At 42.4% G+C, this 20,639-nt stretch overlaps 1 protein-coding gene across 1 annotated transcript in view; it reads right to left on the bottom strand.

Annotated features, from left to right (window-relative positions):
• COG5 (component of oligomeric golgi complex 5) overlaps positions 1-20,639 on the bottom strand; it is a 1,467,851-nt gene that overhangs the window by 468,258 nt on the left and 978,954 nt on the right. Inside the window, exon 14 of the mRNA XM_078680311.1 lies at positions 3,819-3,918. Coding sequence (XP_078536437.1) covers positions 3,819-3,918 — 100 coding nt within the window. The remainder of the gene's footprint in view (positions 1-3,818; positions 3,919-20,639) is intronic.

Here is a 20,639-nt window from a genome sequence, read left to right as displayed (position 1 = left end):
AGGGTTTTGAAATGTACATGCAAATTTAAGGGCCATTCGAAGGCTCATCTGTTACTCCAAGGAGTGCCATGGCGATAGTGCAGAAAGTGGGCCGATCGAGGGGAGCATGGGCTCAATATCAGTTGTTGGAAAAGAGGCATGTTTGCAACTTTTTTTTTTAGAACATAGGGGTTGCTTTATTGCAACTTAATTCCAGGGGGAATTTGGTCCATAACGGCGGACCCAGGAAGGAAATGGATCTGCCCCGGTCCTTGCTTTGCGGATCCGGGGTATTTGGTCAAACAGAGATTTGCGGAGTGCAGACGTCTGAGGGGAGTGTAAAACCCAATTCTCGCTCTTAAGCACCCTGGGCCTGTCACATGCAGTGCTTTGTGGATAAACAGTAGGATCTTAAAGGTGATCCTCTTCCCAACAGGAAGTCAATGCAGGTCTGAGAAGTGGAGACACGAGTTCTCCGAGGAAGGCATAATATTGTACGAGCAGCTGCATTCTGAAACATCTGCAGCCTATTAATCAGATCATCAGACAGGCCCAAATACAGCGAATTGACACAGTCCAGTTTTGATTTAATAAGAGCTTGGACCACCTGTTGCCTAGCCGCCAAGGACAGGAAAGAAGGAACTTTCTCAGCAAACGTAATATGACAAAACAGGTTCCTACCACTCCATTGTCCATCAAACTTGATACTAAAGCTTTGACATATTGGGTGTGGGTTTTTGGTGGGGAGCTTCCTTTGGCCAAAAGGTATGCCATGGTTCTTCCACTCTCAAGCCAAAGAAGAGGAGCTTCGCATGAGCTGGAAAAATACTGAAGCTGTGAAGCAACTGCCAGTATACTGAGATATGGAAGCTGTAAGCTACTTAAAGAAACAGTTCAAGTTTTCAGTTTCGTTTTGCATTCCATCAGGCTACTTTTTTAACTTTTCACATTTACCCTTATTAACTTAAGACTTCTCTGGGTAGGTAGAACATGTGCTACAATGCTGTGTTACAAGTAAAACTGGAAAATAGGAACAATTATTCTGCATGGGCTAGGGAGCATATACCTGCTTTTGTTAAAGCCAGAGCGCACCTCTTCAGTATACATCATATTATATGGTTTAGCAGTGCACCGGAATCCCTGTACGCAGTCGGGAATGTTCATGACTGTCAATAAAGATCCTGCGAGGTCAGGAGCTGGTGGTGGGTGGTGCTTGATTGTTATTTGGTTGTTGAATGTTTAATAAGGGTATGGTGTGCAGTGGATTTATTTATATTAGTGCTCGTTTAAGTTGAATGTCTGGTAGTACCCTTTGTGCATTAGTACACTCAGTCGCCACTTTCAGTAGTGAGTTGCTGATACTGGCAAGTCATGTGACAGTAGGAGCATTTTGGGAATCATCATGGCTATGTTTGCTTTCTTCACCAATAGTGTTGTCCTTACTTATGCTAAAGTGGAACAACTGCCTGCATGAGGGAGCCACCAATTATGAACTAGTATTTGCCACCCTGCTTTCTGGTAGGAGGCTTATGCGTGAGACTTTTCAGGCGTATTCCAAGAAACAATAAAGGTCTGGATATTCTTCCTAACATTCGGTACCAGGCTACCCATTGATGTTGACAGATACTTGCTGCCTCAAATCTGACTAGTATGTCAATTACTGAAAAGACCCTCCAAATGAAATCCAATTGAAGGACTGCGGTGGTGGTCGGGAGTGGGGGTGGGGGGCGAGCAAATTCGATCGTTTTCATAATATCGTTCTGGGAATTTGTGGAAATAGGGGCATTGGACGCCCTTAATCACAAAATGACCGCACGTTTTGGCCATGTGGATGGAAAGAATGCTATCTCGACTGAATTCAATTCCTTTCAAAATGTAAGTTACGAATATATCCCTCGCTCTTGCTTCAGATCAAGGGCCCTTGTGTAATCAAGAAGTAATTTTCCTCTGGACAGAAATCCAATTGCATGGTTGATCGAACAGTGCTAATAAATTAAACTTCTGCATTCTGCAATTTGTTCATGAATTGATATGTGGTGTAAATATCTGACCCACCACAAAAAAACTATTAAAAAAATGCAGAAAACTAGTAACTGGGCAGTCTTATTTTAGGACGTGGCACTCGGACGTACAATTGTAAAATACATCCTTATTGAGCTGCACACAGCACGGTCCAGAGGAAACCATCATTTCTGTTCATCAAGCCATTGTAGCCTCTAAGCCATCTTTTATGCATATGTTGACAGATAAAGACAAAAACCTCAGCTTCATGGGGGCTAGGGAGCTGCTGCTCACAGAACAATTGACTCAGTGCAGGCAGAACAGCCATACTCAGTTCAAGTGATGGAGAGATAACCAAAAAGAACAAAAAAGGCATAACATGGCCAAAAAAAAGGGAAAATGAAAAAAAGAAGTAACGTTTTAATTTGGCAATTTTTGTCAAAAGAGGCGAACATGAGGTATATATGTAAAAAGCAACCAAATCTACATCAGTTAGTAAAAATCCAAAATCTGTCACTCCAGTTGATTAGGTGCCTGAGCTATATCTAATGTAGTCTATACTACTTTTCTAGCATGAAATAATGTATTTACGGTGTAAGCACTGTCCATATTTTCAGCAGTTACAATAGTTTGTTGCAAACATATTGTCTGAAAGGCAAAAAGGTCCTTGTGTTGGTATTTGATACTTAGCTTCAATATCCCAAAAGCTAGAAAGTGCTTTTAGAAGAAGCCAGTTATAGGACGCCAAGGTGGTAAAAAATAAACTTGGAACGACAATTAAGCATGAAGAGACGCTGCTTGGAGGGAGAAGTGCCCACTGCATCTAGCCCCGTAACCTGATGATTGAGCACGAAGTGCCCTCAGCACACTAACAGTAATCACGTTTCAGTGTGAGTATGCGTTTATGTTAATGCCCTTCAAAAAAAATTCGGCTTAGTTTGATCAAATGTCATTGTGTAGTATGGTAATAATGTGTGAACAGTATCGGTGGGGTACAGGATGGGGTAGGGGGAGCACATTTCAATCCACTCCATTGGACTCTGTCTGTGTGAGGCCTTGTGTGTGTGTTTTAACCCCAGATGTTGGTTTCCTTAGCAGGTATTGTTTGTTTTATCCCTGCCACTAGTTCATCTCCTGGGTGGAGCCAATAAAACCTCTACCTCTTCTTCGGGAGGATCCATAAAGTCTCTACCAAGGGATTGTTTGTTGTTGTGCCTTCACCACTATGGGGTGGACCCCAAAATTGTCTGAGTTTTCATGGAATACGCCTGTCTTCGGCCTGCGGGGGTCTTAGACCCATAAGTGCACTTTACTGATGTGTCTGGATTAGAGTTGTGGATTCCCAAAATGGTTGATGATACAAATAGAATCTTGATACTCCCTGAGATAACTACGTATATCCTCATGAGGAGGGGACAGCACATTCACTAAGGTACTTCAGTTTTTAATGGATAGACAGAATACATGCAGTATTAAAATCGCTTTAATCACATCAAACAACCGTAGAAACATTTGCACACATACCAGCAAATTCATGTTTGCAGGAACACAACAAAAAATTTAACAAAAGCCTCACCCAATGTTCCCACAAGTAACATCACAAACACACACCTTTCCAACCAATCTTACATGTAATCCTGTCGGACAAGAATGGGAGTACTGTGAAGCCACACTGGTAGCAGTCATGCACTATACAAATAATAGACATCTTATTTGTGAGCATCACAAGAACTCCGTTAGAAGGTATCTTAATAACTACAGAAGCCAATACTAGAAAAGTGTGTGGAGGAAGGCAATCACAGGATGAATACAAAATGCAGCCATTAAATATTACTTACCAGCTGTTCTGACTTTACACCATACAGCTGTATAGTCTTAGCAATATTTTTTGAAACCGCTAAGCTGAGGTTTGGATCTACAGCAGCAACATTTAATTCGCTATTAAGAAAAAAAGAAACCAATGGAATCAAAATTACATGTATGCAAAAGGAGTAGTTAGTCACATTTTCATGAGTCATGGAATGAGAGAACATCACGGAACTGTTCAAATAATCAAAGTGTGATTGAGCATTTCCTCTCTAATGCACATGTTTTCTATAATTCACGCTTTTTGCTGTTGCATATTTTAGTGAGTCCCTTTTTAGCTGGGATTATGTTAGTTCAAAAACAATTAAGATTAGGTTTGACATTACTAGGCTCTCTCATGTTCGGTGCATCCTTGTAAACATTTCCAAACAGCCTCCTTCAGAGGTGGTAATGGGTTCGGCAAGCTTTTAGCTCTGTAAACATTCAGGCTACTGCACGAGGTTGATCAAATTATTTCCTAATATGCTGTATTAAGAGTTAAGTGGATCCTATTTTTTACGCCATGATGCCATCTGTGGCCTGCCACACTGTGCCTGAAATGTTTTACTGATTACAACTTGACATGTTCATATGCTAGCCGACTAATTGGTAACTGTGTTACAGAAGAATTTAGTTAGAAATTAAAGTATATAATATATATGATGGTGGCATGTAATATGCTATTTATTCCCAATGTTGAGCGAGGGGAGGGCCCATGATTCACGAGAAGCAAAGCCTTGAGTGGATCATTATGTCTCTCTTCTCCCTCAACAATGGTAATAAACAGCATATTACACTGAGTTGATATGCATGTATGGTGTGCGCAATGCTGATTGTTCATGTGCAGTAGTTATAAACTTAGGTGTTTAAACTATATATATATATCATGAAGTACCGCGTCTTAGTACAGGCAACAAGCAGCTCCCGCCCTGCCGCCAAAGACTTCTTGGACATGGACCAGTTCAGTGCATAGTAATTTTATTGAAGCAGAGTATGCCGCATGATGTTTCGGCTCCGTAGAGCATATATATATATATATATATATATATATATATATATATATATATATATATAGAATTAAAGTCATCCAGTCGGTGAGAGAAAACCACAAAAAGTAGGCTATGGAGTATGGCCCCAAGTATTTTCCTTTTCCTTGTAATGTGATTTTAAAATATAGTCCTTAAAGCATTTTGTTCTCAAGCCAGTTGTGCTGTAATACAGTTTGAATTTGTGTTTATTAGTACGCTTGCTCCAGGTAACGTGTTACTGAGCCACATTATTTTAATTGGCATGGCAGAAATATATGTGTGTGTTATCTGTAAAACATGCAAATTTGTCTGAGTAGCGAGTAAATTCTACATTATTTCAGTAAGCTTCCCTTTTAGCTGGATACCGTATAAACACGTTCTTTTATCCAGTCAAATAATCCTTGATTTGGATTTCTCCTGTAAGACGAATTTATTCCAAGAATGATAAAAGAATCAAATTTCCCTCTGACCCACCGAGTGAAGATAGTAAATGCCAATTGAAAGATTTGAGACATACATTTACACATTTCTCCATTCAAACCTCCCTCCCCGAATGACCAAAAATGTCAGTTTAACAACAATTTCAAACACAATTCAAATCCTCCTCAATATATGCCGCTTAAAGGGATATACAAATGCATCCCAAATGAAAGGGACAGCAGGAGAGCCAGGGGAAGCACATCCTATTGACAGATGCAGCAGGAGGTATCGCGTAAACAGAATTTCTTAGTAGGCATTAATACCTGTGCATGTGGCCTGCAGAGAGGAACAGTTCAGGCCCCACTGAGAATTAGTGGTTGGGCTGTCAGTCTAAGGACACCAGCTTGAAGCAAGAACCTTCTGGTGAGGAAGTTTATCTATTGGCCAGGTGATCAGCAAGTTGAAAGTTGGCGTTGCGTTGACTGAAATAACTTTGCCGTCCTTGCATATGGAAGAATGTTAATTATAAAGTTAACCATGTTCCAGGGAAACAATGAATCTATTGAAGTTTTGAGTCATGTAAACGTGGAGTGCAGGGAGTGACGCCTAGCACCAGAAAATACAGTGCAGTGCTGAATTTCTCTCGGTCTCTTTGGGGCTTGCTGACCATCCTCCACATTCTACAGCTAGGTTTACCTTATACAGTTACCACATACATAACACAGGGAAGGAGATGTGTACCGGCTGGTTAGAGATGCTGGATTTAGCACATGGAGAGCTAGGTTTGAATCATAGTCACAGCTCAACATTGTGTGATTCTGGTCAAATCAATTAATCTCCCTGTGCCTTAAAAGGAAAACACGTGTAACATAGTTTGGTTCTGTGGTAAAGCACCATTGTCCGTAGCCCAGGTTAGTGGCATTAAAAAACGAAAAAATCCTCATATGGGTCCAACCACACTGAAGGCCTTCAATTTAGATCCACTTCTCTCAAACCAATCCATTTTCAGTGTTGAATTTGGTGGCTCTCCTCCAGGAGTCAAGGGAACACTTGCATCTGTAAGATATCACTTTTCCGCAGGGGTGTCTTTAGAAAAAAGAAGCCCCACACCACTGGGTGGTTCAAGGTTGATAAAAAATATGTTACACAGGTTTGGGAAGTTTAGCCCGATTTCCCGTATTACAAGCACGTTCATTGCAATCAATGTCCATGTATTAGTGGATTAGAATCTGAAAAGCAGGATACGTATACTTTCCTGTAAAGTGCATCAAGACATCACAATTTGAAATATGCTTCCCCCCCTATGAAACAAGGCATTTTCAAATATCCTGTTTGGATTGTAACAGGGCTTTCCAAATATGCTAATTTGTTTTGTATCTACGGCCAACATATTGATGCGAAAAAATTGGCACCTAATTTACTGCTCAATAGAACGCTCTCTGGGCCGGCAGAAGAACAGAAAAGGGCTGGTCCCGCTGTTTGAGACCTATGTGGAAACCTGAAGGGGTTAACCTGCTCCCATTTGTACCCGGGACAAAGAAGTGGACCTCAAGAGTCAGTTGGCTGACCTCCTGTGTAGCTACATAGACACAACAACCTACAAGAGTTCTTTTTCATGAAATGAAATGAAAATTAAACTTATATAGCGCGTAACTACCCTGAGGTCTCGCAGCGCTTCTTTTTCATGAAGTGACAGCTGACCTGTAGCACCTGGAACTAGACTGGACCCTGCTGTTGGCCTCTGCTGGAGTGACTCTTGGCCCCTAGGTGTTGTACCCGAGGCCCTGAAACCCTTTGAAGTAAACAAGAGAACTGGCTCCTGAAACTCTGAAAATCTGGGACTAAGAACATTTTTGGACTTTCAAGACCTCCAAAGCTTCGGCGGGATCTCACCTTGCCCTGCTGGAGTATTTCTGATTTGATTTTAGAAACCAAATCCGAAGGTAACATTTTTAACTAAGACAAACCGACTTGGTATATTCGACCCGTGTTCCACTGCAGTCGGCTTTAAGTCACTTGTAGGTCCCAGTCAACCGTGAACAGTGACAACTGACTGGGACTTTACCTTTTCTTTGAGCTTTTTGTCGGAAATATTTATCTTCAGTTCATCTTACTCAATTTCAGTGGGTTTTGGTGTCATTTACTCATTATTACATATTACTAAATGGGTCATGGGATTTTTATTACATCTTGTTTTGACCGTTTTTACTGCTAAATGCTACGTATATTTTCCTGGGTTAAGCCTGTCTGCTATGTACCATAGCTACCAGAGGTTATGTCCAGATTTAAATGATTGAAACTATGTTTTACCGTATCAATTTGGTGACCTTATTCCTTGTGTTGGGCTCCTATCCATCCCAATTAATAACCCACTTTCTTACAGTGGGTTTTTACCTACGTTTTTGTGGCTGCATGTGTTCACTCATGAAGCACTTGTCTGTGGGAAGCATGGTTTCACCTTACACAACTTTCATACTGGTGACAACAAAGGAAGTAGGCCGTTTGTCTTCCTCTAACTAGTGCATCTTGTCTCTGCTCCAACTTGTAGTAGCGAAAATTCTTGAATGTTTTGGTTCTGACAGGGGCGGTGGGTGACATTTTAAAGTGGTGGGCCGCAAAGCGATTTGCATACAGCACCGTAGCGAGCGAGCGCAGCGAGCGAGCCCGACCCCCAAAAGGGGGGTTTGGTGAGATAAACCCCCCCCCCCCAAGAAAATTTTGAAAAAAAAGAAGAAACATCGTGCATTTTCAAGCAAATTTGAGAAAGCAGGAAGGTTAATAAAGCAATTGTGAAAGTGCAGTTATTACATTAATAGATGGCATAACATAGGTAGCTGCTTATTCAGTATAACCACAGAGCTTCATACATTCCGTCCTATTATGCTCAGACTGAATCCTGTCACCAGGCCAACTGGCTCACTTTCAAGAACAGGACCGTATTCAAACCACTTACATGGACATACAAATCAGCAAATGACATGGCATTCAACCTACTCTCTGACACCCTACCATGCTTAACACCAACTCGGAACTTTAGATTCACCAATCACAACTTTCAAATCAGCAAATGACACGGCTCCCAACACCCTCTCTGACACTCTACCATACTACACACCAGATCAGAACCTTAGATCCACCAATCACAACCTTCAAACAACACCAAAGCCACCATGTTTGCCTCCTAGTTCTGGGACTTTTACATCTCTGTCCTTCTACACTGAAACTCCACATCACCCAATATGTGGCCCATCCAATCTCTGCAGGAATTTCAGATGGCATTGAAAAGACATGTGCTTAAGGAAAAAGCACAGCGGCATGGCGGATGTCGACAATGGCATTTAAAGAACGTGCAATACAAAATAACGTTATATGGGCAAAAATTTTTATTAAGTAAATAGAACACTATGAGCGATCCGTACAGGAGAGCTGCATAATTGTGACCAATTGACTGCAATCAACAATCAAGGGGAGAGGATGTAGCCTTACGGCTAGAGCGGTCGGCTTCGAAGCTGGGTAACCTGGTTAGAGTCTCAGCAACAACACTCTACATCCTGTGGTTCAGGGGAAATCGCTTAATCTCCCCGTGCCTACCAATAAAAAAATGAAGGTGTTCATCTATAACGAAACTGGTGCTCATGTAAAGCGCTCTGATACCCGATGTCTCAGGTCTAGTTCGCGCTATATAAAACTCAAAAAAGAAAAAATCTGAACTTCAAGGTCTGCTTAGCCATACAATATGACTATTCAATGATCAAAATTATACATGTCCTACACACGGTCACTGCGAGGAACCTATGAAGCAATGACTGATGACTCATATGCCTTCCCCATAGGCCTATACACCCAGGAAGCAGCACGTGACTCTTGCTGTAGATACTCTGCGAGTCACTCTTGTGGAATGCTCAAGAGGAACTGACCCTTTTCTAAGCAGAACAGCTTTGAAAAATCGGAAAGAGAATGAGCTTTACTCTGTAATGCTAGGAGTGTTGTCTTTATATCTTTGGCACCTCACCTGTTCTAGGGCCCTCCGGTACGCATGCTTGAGCCTGGAACTTCCCATTATCAGAATAAGTGAGTGGATGTGGTTGTCTGCTTGTTGGTCTCTAGTGTTTGTGGCTGTGTGGATGTGTGAGTATGGTTGAGTTTACATGTGCTGGTGTTTGTGGCTGTTTGCATGTGTGAGCAGGTTTGCGTTTACATGTGCTGGTGTTTTTGGCTGTTTGCATGTGTGAGTATGTTTGAGTTTACATGTGTTTGGGAAAAGAATTACAATCAATGCAATGAACTCCCCACTGTATTTATGTCCTGAGTAATTGGCCACAGCCTCCTGTGCACTGAGATATCTACACAACAATATTAACCTCCTCCCTGCAGCTAGGCAACATGCAGAAATGCAATTTCATAAAAACTCATACTTACAGGCCTTGGGGATAGCATTTATACCAGATAAAAGCCAGCCACTCTGTTTCTATTAATGTCAGATTTCTGCATCCGTTATCTCTCTAGAGGAACCATGACCAAGGCTGAGAGGTAAAGTGGGCGTAAAATTAGACTTTAAATTTGCTTTTGAAGTGAGATGAAATCCAAACATTGGCAAAGCCAATGTGTTTGACTTTAATAGTAAATACAGATACACACCATCCAAGCACATGTTGACTCGACATAGATGATACATGCATGTAAACATCCATGCACTCTCAGACTAACACAACTACAGTACTACATGCATACATACCATCGGGCAGACCCCCATGCCGACAGAACAACAGACCCCAGGCAAACAGAACAAGAGACCCCCCCACACACAGAACAACAGACCCCCATGCACACAGAACAACAGACCCCCATGCACACAGAACAACAGACCACCCCAGTGACACAGAACAACCGGCCCCCTGGCACACAGAACAACCGGCCCCCTGGCACACAGAACAACAGACCACCCCAGGCACACAGAAAAACCGGCCCCCAGGCACACAGAACAAGAGACCGCCCCAGGCACACAGAACAAGAGACCGCCAGGAACACAGAACAAGAGACCCCCAGGAACACAGAACAGACCCCCCACACAAAGAACAACAGACCCCCCCACACACACAGAACAACACACCCCCATACACACAGAACAGCATACCCCCAGGCCGACAGAACAACAGACCCCCATGCACACAGAACAACAGACCCCCATGCACACAGAACAACAGACCCCCCCAGGCACACAGACCAACAGAACAGACCCCCAGGCACCAAGTTCCCTATTCCTATTGAGCAGCAGTTCATGTTAGTAAACGGAACGCGTGTCACGTCGAATCGGACAGCTGGAGAAAAACAGATCGGGTGTGCCCTCAGTCCTGGTGACAAGGCCACACATTAGTGTGTCTGTGTTATTCATCAGGACAGCGACATGTGGCACACATGACATATCACACCCAGTCTCTACATACTGCTAGCACTGGGACGTGTCTATAGAATAAGGTTGTACAATAAAGCTTTTGTTCTAAAAAAAAACACCAAAAAACGGACAAGACAGATTACTTTTGCAGTTTTGTACAAAGCGAACTCTTCCCGAAGGTATTACAAGGTAAGGTATTATTGTGAGTTTTACATTACAGACAAACAAATTCATTTTTGATAGGCGCGGAGAGATTTATGAAGTGGTGGTGCCCAAAAACAACTGCCGGAGGGACCCACCTGCAGCCACCGGTTCAAATTATGCACTGCACATAACCCTAGAAAAGTAAGTAGACCACTCCTTGTGGGATGCGAGGTCTCAGGATCCGTACCCAGAGTAAACACTTTGTATTTTTTATTTGTAGGGAACAAACCATGGCAGACAGTGCAGGTGTAAAAGCATATAAACTACCAATGTGCAAAAATTTCACACATAATAACTCAGATCAACCGGCTAAAGAAATTAGCAAAACATGCAAGTGGAGTACAAGTTACACATAATAGTACAGTTTATGGTTAGTTAATCAAAGTAGTCATACATTTACATAAAATAAAATGTATAAACTCTCTGGAAATAAAGTTCAAAGGTGCTTGATTAAAATCTACAGCCCACAGATTGCAGACCTTATCAAAATCCAAAAATAAAATTAACAATTGGTATAACTTAAAAAAGGTAACTGCAGTACACCCCGATGAACCACGATATACTGATGAGGATGATTAGAACAGAATTGAAACATTGAATTCAATTAAAAGGAAGACAATTTGTGAAATAATTTTAGAACAACCTCTTAACTTAAAATTCCACCTGGCCATAGTCATTTCTGAATCAGTCCAAAACCACACAGATCTGTTGTACTTGTTACAATGTGCCAGGTTCATCAGGTTCAACCCTTGCACAGGATCTTCCCTCATTAGACTACAAATCACACGAATCACAGCAGTTTGCAATATCTCAAGCCTTGGCAGCAGCACGCTGATGACAGTGCTAACATCTAGCAGTAACACTGCTTGTACTAGCACTGTTTGTCACCCTGGGACGACGACTATCCAGTTAGCGGCATCAGATGTAGATGAAATGTGCAGCTTTAAACCCTACTTGAATCTGTGTTTCAAAGGGTGAGTGATCATCAAACTGAGAGCATGTCTCTTGGAGAACAGTAATGATAGGAGTGAGAGAGCGGCCCTGGAAGGCGGGTGAAATAAAAGGAAGATATTCCTGCTACACTCCAACACCAGAATCCCAAAGTCATCACACTTTAGATATAACCACTGATCTTCCACCCAAGCATTGGTTGCTGTTTGCCAGTCTAATACCTGGGCGTCATCTTGAGAGTGTGCATGAAATACCACTAAGCATGCCCGTGAGCAGTCAAGACTAATTAAACCTGAAGAAGAAATGGGAAAGTGTAGAACCTTTACGGACTCAACAACTGAGCGCGACCACTGGAGCTGTAAATTGTCCACATGCACCTTAGCCTAGTAAGAAAGACAAACTCTTGTGCATACCGACTACTAATTCCGAAACCCCAGTTGGGTCTGATGGCTTGGTAGAACTACAGCGACATGTGCTTGATCTCAAAGTCACTGGTTCAAATTCTTGCAATCCCACTCTGCCTTTTATCCTTGCGAGGTCAAGAAAATGAATACCATCGAATTGGGTGACAATAAACATCTGCTATGCAGCAACAAGATTCTCTTCTGGGTGAACATGCACTACAAATATTCATCTGTGTAAGGCTGTTGATATCACTGTGTAGTATTCTCTTCCATTGCTTCGGTCTCCAGTAGCAGTATTAACATTGGCATGATGTTTGCTGGGTTCGAATGGACTTTTTTAGTAAAATGAGAGAGTAACACCTTGTTCTATCTCCCTTGGATGAGTGCATCTCTTTACAGAGGCATTAATCATATAAGATAAAACCTCAACAAAAAGACCTTTTTTTTTTTAATCAATGTATGTGGTTAGATAGATGTTCTTGAGCCCGAGAAATGTATGGAAAGCTGCAAGAATTCATTACAGCGCAGGCGTGGCACAGAAGAGAAGGGTTTAGGATGTGCATAATTATCTGTGGCTATATTTCAACAGTTGTAAATAATGTGGCCCGACTTAGAGCACTACAGTGAGTTAGAGACAATAGACGAAATATTAGTGTTAGGAAAAGACGGCTCTCAATACACTCGGCAGTCTAAGTGCCCAGGTGTCTTTACCATTGATTCAAGCGATCACAAGAAAAACGGCACCATCTGTCATAAGGACTATAGGAGTGCGGTAAATATTTCACTATTCAATTTATTGAGGAAAAGTGTACTACGTTTCTCAACGCCCAGCTAGGTAAAATACGGTATTATGATGCATTTAGCACAACCCATTGAATTCAGCTCGTCCATGATCTTATGTGGTAGCAACTAGGAGGCATGCCATGTTTGTCACCTCCAACTGTGTTTCGGAAGGGTATTGTGATAACAAAAATTATCCATCCATTCAGTTTAATAGTCCTGGTTATAAAAAGCCAATAATATTTTAGTACACAAGTTGTCCCAAGTAAACATGTTGCATTCTTTTACATGCAATTAAGGCATTGGATAATTATGTGAAATACTGAGAGTACATTTTTTGGGAAAAATAAATGCTTTTGCTGACAGACGTCCAAATTGAATAATTGTTTTCCTGATGGTTGATGGCAGAATTCATATGTCTAAATGCAATGCAATGTAAAGTGTCCTTTTGGTTTTTTTCTAACTCGCTTTGGTTCTGAAGACATCCTGCAGACTTTCCCGCGCCTGTGCTTCTGTCAGTTGTCTCCAGTCCTCTGGAAGATCAGCTGGCTGGGCTGAGTATTCCTTTGCATAAGCTTCATTAAAGCGACTAAAATTAAACTTCCAGTAATCTGAGGCAGCGATGGTGGGATCCGACTGAATGGACCAATCAGGATACAATGATCGATAATCCTTGTAGGGATGCCATTTGCCTTCAGTGTCAGAATTTCTAAAATTTGTTTCTGATGCTACATCAGAAGAGCATAAACAATAAACAAGTTTCTTGGTGTCTGTATCCTTGTATCTACCTAATTCCTGCGGTCGATGGACGGTTGCGAAGTGTTCGGTGTGCGCCTGACCTCCAGCCTCACCGGGGGCTTTGCAGAACGGACACTGCTCCCCGCATCCAAACACCTTATTGAAGAGCTCGTCCTGTGGCCTAATGGTCAGTTTAGAGAATTTCGCCTCTATGTCACAGACTTTAAAGGCTGACAGAATATCACGTTCTATATCAGATAGAAAGAACAGAACCGCCACACAAAACTCGTGAATCACCACTTTAAAATGTCACCCACCGCCCCTGTTGTAGTGATGTAAAATGTGGGTCCAAATCCAGCCTTTGACAAAAACCACGTAATTGTTAATGAACTCAACATAGTTTGTAAAAATGTTTTCCTCCAGAAGCGTGTCCAGTACAGTGCACTGGAAAAACATGCGGCTGCTGTATTCCTTGGACCGCCCACTGCTGAGGATGTCGTCCACAATGTCTATAATCCTAATACCTACGAATCAACATGTTTCAGTATCAATATGATGTGAAGGCCGCTACTTAGTCTTTTACCACCCTTTGGCTTAACTTTTGAAATATCTTCTAGGCATTAATAATTACGTTGAAACTGAAACCTGTCAGTGTCTGAGACTGAGGCTGTACTTACCCGAGCACAGTATTCGGGGAGATTTTTGAAATCCGCCTGCAGAATGCTCCCAATAAAGGGCAGGGACTCACGACCACGAGGAGGCGAGGCGAGTCGACTGAACCGGATCCTCTAACGTCAGCAGCTGCGAAATGGCCAATCACTGCATGACTACATTCAAGTCAGACACAGTGATTGGCCATTATGCAGTGCTGCTGAGCAGCAGTGCACCACCCACGCGCGGCATCCAATAATGGATTGCTGCGTGGTGACCGGCCAATTGGCTAGGGGGGCCCACTGTCTGCTCGCCCTCTGCCCTTCCTAACGCTGGGGGCTGGCCTGCCCGGCTAAACCTGCACCACCCCTGGTCATTCACTAGGAGGGGGAACTTACTGCGCATGCTTGGGCAAGTTTCAGCCCCAAGCTTCACATGCGCTAGGTGTACCTGACTGTCTCTGCTGCTACAGCGCTGGTGACGTCACACTGTCACTCAAGCTGTGCAGGACAGCCCCCCTGCGCGCAGCGGGTGCTGCCCGGATTCCAGGCTCGGCGGCGCAAAAACAAATTACTCCGACCTGGTGGCGATTTATTTCAAAAGTTAAGTAGACAAGTAGTTCAGCAATTCCAGCCGCGGGTCCATGTGGGCTAGTGGGGCTACGCCCCTACGCCCCAATGGACGCACCGCGGCTGGGTTCTGACCTTTTGAATTTCTGCCGCACCTACCAGGGGTAGGATTAAGCAGGTGCACAGACTCATGGGTCTGTGAACATTTGCTAATAAACAAGAATTGAAGAGAATGCAATACCCTTATTTGGTGGATAGGTCCATTCAACAATGTTTTCTTAATCATACTGAAGAATGCATGCTGCAACTGCAAGCGATACACAGAGACAATACAGGGCAGTCTTCAACCAAGACCTCTAGGTTTTGTAAGTGGGGATACAAGTATGCTTAACTTCCTGCTCTAGGATTTCTTAGAACTAGCACAGACCTTCTAAGGCATAATCATAGTTCAGTAATAAATGATTCTCACAATAGTGGTGCCAGAGTAGTAAAAGGGAAGTGCAGAAATCAACACTTTGGTACAGAAGGTGAACACTGACATGCTTGTGGCAAGTGCCTTAATCAAGCAACATACTTCACGATTTCAGAGACTGTCTTTTGCGTTATTTTCTCATAACAGGGTTCACCTATCCAGACTCCAGGTGAGTTAATTAGCATGTGCATCTTTCCTACATTTGGAGTGCGTATGATTGGCCATTTGAGCATGCACTATTTGGAGGTTTTGCTAATGATCTGATTATATCTTGGTGTAATTTTATATCCACAATTTAGTTTTTGTTCCACTAGGCGTTGGGACAGATGTCATCTCTTACGCATAGGGCCTAGTGTTACTATCAAGGTACCAGGAAACAGGGTGGGTTAGTAGGTGCCAGGATTAGGGGTAACCCTTTTATTTTCCGCATTATGCTAAAAAAGAAGTCTGGGCTAGTAAGATTCAGGCCAGCCTTCAAGTTGATGCTGGGTGATGTGTTATCTCTATGGTAGGAAAAACTTCTTATGGGTCATTTGAATGAGTCAAGGGTGTTACCGAAGTGGCCAAAATATGTTTTAAATTTTGAATTCATTGTTAAATTGCCCATACATTGTTTACAAACCAACTATGTCATCGTCTTGAAGAGTGTGACAGCTCATTGGTACAAACTCCACATTGGACTATGTTTCAATTAGTCTACACCTTTAATTCTCATGTGATTCTACTAAACAATATGGGCAGAGGAAGAATGGAAACAATGCTCCATAGTGGTATGCTCATTTGAAAAAGAGATCTAGCCACTCCTACAGAATATTCCTCTCACAATTGTACACCTCATATCTCCTGGGCATCAGTTAGGGAACCCACCAAAGCCATGATCCAGGAGGAAATATTATAACTATAATCAGTCAGGAAGAACACTTCTTTTATTGAAACAACAACTTCATTGGCAGATAGGCAAACTGGACGTTATGCAAAAGTAATGTGATCATTGAAAGTGCAGAGAGGTCTGAGAGGACTAAGAGGCTAATTGTCTTCCTTGCGGAAGATAAAGGTTCTGCTATAGAAAAAGACAGATCTACAGGAAAAGACTTAAAATCGCCAGCATGAAGGATCCAGGGATTCTGAGTTTTTCTCATAAGAAGCTCAGAACACAACAGTGACAATTTATATCAACAGTAGATTCAACCCCAAATAACAATCATCTTATGTGTGGGACCTTTCCATACCCCAGATTTTTTAGACAGTCCGTTGATCTGCTCTCACTGCTGAGAAGGTTTGGGTAACAGTAATTTCTTTGTCTACCAATTAGGCCTAAGTCAACTCAAAGTCAACGCAACAAATTTCACAAAGGTTAAGTCCAACCAGTTGTAACAGTATTTGCCCAACACTGTTCATTTGGATCAGTCCTGATTTATTACATACAGATGCACATCTGACAATATTAGATTGGCCCTGAACGCTAATGATGAGGGTGAGGTTGTCACCTTCTTGATACACTCCTTAAATACCAAAGAGGGAGTCAATCTCAATGACTGGACTTTTTGGCCAAGGTTCTTTTTGCCACTGGCCTGGGCCTCATAATAATCAAACTCATATAGCCCAGCTACCAAATTCCACTAACAAAGTACACAAAGGGACACAATTGGTAATCAACAGGCCATCCAATACTGACCCTTGATTTTCATTTTGATCATGGAACATTTGGCTTTATGAATAGGTCATAACCATCAAATAATACGTACTGAAGTGAGATAGGAGCACGCAGACTAGGCTTTAATGCATAAAAAATATTATGCATTCTGAGCCACACTGAGGCCTCCCTTTCCAATTTGAAAGAGGAGTCAAATTCAGCAAGATATTTGGCTTTAAAATAAATTATAATAAATGTAGGGCTCGAGGAGCAAGAGTTATGTCTCGGGCAACAGGAGAAGGGTGGGATTAGATCAAAGATGTCAAAGAAACTAATGGCGATCCCTCCTGTCCTGACAAAGAGGGCACTTGCGCGTCTCTGGTCAGCCTGTTCTCCATTGCCTTGAAAAAGCCCTCATAAGTTGATCTAGCAGCCCCCATAACATTTGAGTAGCAGGGGCTGGGCCTGCAGACGTGGGAACATGCAGCATACTGGAGCTGGAATACCACATAGGCATGTATATGTGAGGCTAAACATAAGGCTTGGATTAAAGGGTCAGCAATACGCATTACCCTAGGAGGAGGAAGCCTTCCACTTTCTCCCCTTTAGGAATTTGGCTCTGCACTAAGTAACTGCCGGTGGGTAGGGGCCCCTGCAGGGAGGGAGGCCCCAGTAAGCTGAGTGAATGTTGGTGGGTAGGCCATTGCTCTTTCGTACATTATGTATTAGTCAAGGGACATAATAGTTGGAAACCCAAATGTATTCCCAGGGGGGTGAAGTGCATCACTTGGAGTCTTTCAAGAAGTGTGTGAGGGCTTTGGTGGTTAAACTAGAACAGAAAGAAGAGAGGTTAGACAGTGTGGCAGGAGCAGCACAGATCAGCGTTCAGTTAGAGACAACATGCAAAGTTGGTGGGGATTTACACTTCTCGTTGCTTCCTTTTTTAGGGAGGATGCTATGGGCAGCAACCAGGGCTTCACAGAATAATTAGACTTACAATACAAAGTGCCCCTAATCCAAAAACTCTGGTGGAGGGATATGGCTAGTGCTGCCAACAGGGACACAATGATGAAAGTGGCAGCAGGTAAAGAGACTTACATTTTAAGGATAGTAGTATACACATTTTCCTGACCTAAGTAGTGGAACTAGGTGGAAAAGAGTAAAGAAAAAGATGGGTACAGGCCTGGAGACACCTTAATGGTTCACCATCATACACCAAAAAGACAATGAGGGCAAGATGCTTGTTTTTGCCAACCATGTTCTAAGTCTGTCTTTTTAGATGGGAGAAATCAGAGCAAAGGAGTGCCGGCTCAGAGTTTCCTGCAATTTAACAATCTGATAATCCAGGACACTGAGCAATTATAGCCCACATGCAACACGGGAATTTAAGGTGATAACCTAATGTTGTTCCATTTTTTTTTCTCCATTTTCATGTCAGAAGTCCTTTCTCTGGCCATCAGTACTTCCCTTGACCTGTTTTGTCACTGGTGCATTTAGTCAGGTGCAAGAGCCAATGTAGTACACTCTAATTGGGTGACTGATACCATAATGGCTTATGAAGGTAGGAATAGAGAAAGAGATACAGGAACAATTGATGGTTTGATTTCCTATGGGGGAGCCAATCCCCTCTATCAAGTCTAAAGAAATCACTGATTAGGATCTTATTCCATCTCTGAGAAACGTCAGCCTCCCTCCAACTGGAGATATATATAGGTTTTGAAGCAAGTCCTCAAATGGGTTGGGGTTGCGCGGTATAGGAGAAAGAGGGAGGATACATTTGCTGCCTTTTTCTAATAAAGCCTCTGTCTTAAGGTCAAACAAAAGGAAGTGATCCAGGTTCAGCTGTTGAATTGTTTGACTGAATTCAGATTGGTAACCTATACATTTTCATATTTATTGTTGGTGCTGGAAGAAGACTGCAGCTGTAGGACCAATGGATGAAGAATGACCTAAAGAGTAACCAAACACAACGAAATAGCATGGATGGAAATGGAACATATTAATTAAATAAATAAAAAAAAACACGGACCAGCAGAAACCATCCAGCATCTATATAGCAAACAATTAGACCCATACCTTTGCAAGAAATAGTAATAACAAACAAGAACATAAGTTACTTACCGGTAAACTGTGGTTCTCCAGTATTGGTGTCTTTCATTGATTCACATGCTTGAATATTCCCCGTCGTCGAAGTGGGAGTCCCACGGTACATAAAATAGCAGTAATATATGCATATATAAATAAAATTACCATAATTATATAAATATATATACATACATAAAATACAGTAAAGTATCCAGAAAAAATTCAAAAGTACCATAGAATAGAATAGGCCCATAGAAAGCATAAGGGAGAAAACTCAACTTAGTAACATATCAGTGTCATTATGTTTTGGTCCAAATTCCAGCCAATCAGGCTGTAGCTCCCTCTAGAACCTTCTCCTCAGAAGCCCAAGTCCTCAGATTTTCGTAGCACCAAGTAACCAAAAGTGCCTGAGGAGAAGAGAGCCTCTGAGGGGAGGAAGGGAGGGTCGCATGTGAATCTATGAAAGACACCAATACTGGAGAACCACAGTTTACAGGTAAGTAACTTATGTTCTTCTCCAGTATTAGGGGTGTCTTTCATAGATTCACATGCTTGAATAAGAGTAGAAAGCAGTAAACCAACATATAAGTCATAAAGGTAACAGTAAATTTCAAGTATATAAGAACATATCATAAATAAGTAATGTATCATTATTCAAGATAAAAAACCTTTATGAATGGAGGCGGGTAGCAACAGAGGCTCACCTTTAATGGAAAAGATTCCGCAGCACCGCTTGACCCACTGCCGCATCTGCGGCGTCTGTTGACTGCAGGCAGTAGTGCTTCGTAAAAGTATGGCTGCTCGACCACGTAGCAGCTCTGCAGATGTGTCGCAGGGGTACCCCCGCAAAGAGGGCAGCCGAAGTTGACACAGCTCTAGTTGAATGAGCTCAAACTGGAGCAGGAAGGGGCTTCCCAGCCCGTTGGTGACAAAATGATATGGCAGATGAAATCCACCTGGTTATCGTCTGTTTGGTAACAGGTTGTCCTTTGCAGTTTGGACCATAAGCCACGAACAGCTGGTCTGCCTTTCTGAACGGTGCAGTTCGCTGAATGTAAAATTTGAGACAACGTTTGACATCCAATGAGTGTAATGAACGTTCAGCTGGAGATTGTGGATCAGGAAAGAAAGTTTTTAGGATGACTGGTTCGTTGAGATGGAAGTCACTAGGAACCTTTGGGATGAACCTAGGATTAGTACGTAATGTAACAGCCTCATTGGAGAATTGCAGGAAAGGAGGCTGAATTGTAAAGGCTTGGATGTCACTGACACGCTTGGAAGATGTCAAAGCGAGCAAAAGTGCAACTTTCCATGTGAGAAACTTTAATCCTGCAGAGTGAATGGGCTCGAATGGAGGCAAGAGCAGCTGAGACAAAACTAAATTTAAGCGCCAGGCAGGCGGAGGACAACGGATGGGTGGAAACATTCGAAAGAGGCCTTTGAAAAATTGTTTAATGATTCTTGAAGAAAACAGAGATGTAGACCCA

This window comes from Lissotriton helveticus, chromosome 1_1 (assembly GCF_964261635.1).
Source record: "Lissotriton helveticus chromosome 1_1, aLisHel1.1, whole genome shotgun sequence".
Lineage (NCBI taxonomy): Eukaryota > Metazoa > Chordata > Amphibia > Caudata > Salamandridae > Lissotriton > Lissotriton helveticus.
The sequence above is the reverse complement of the archived record's forward strand: the minus strand, read 5'-3'. Positions and strand labels throughout refer to the sequence as shown.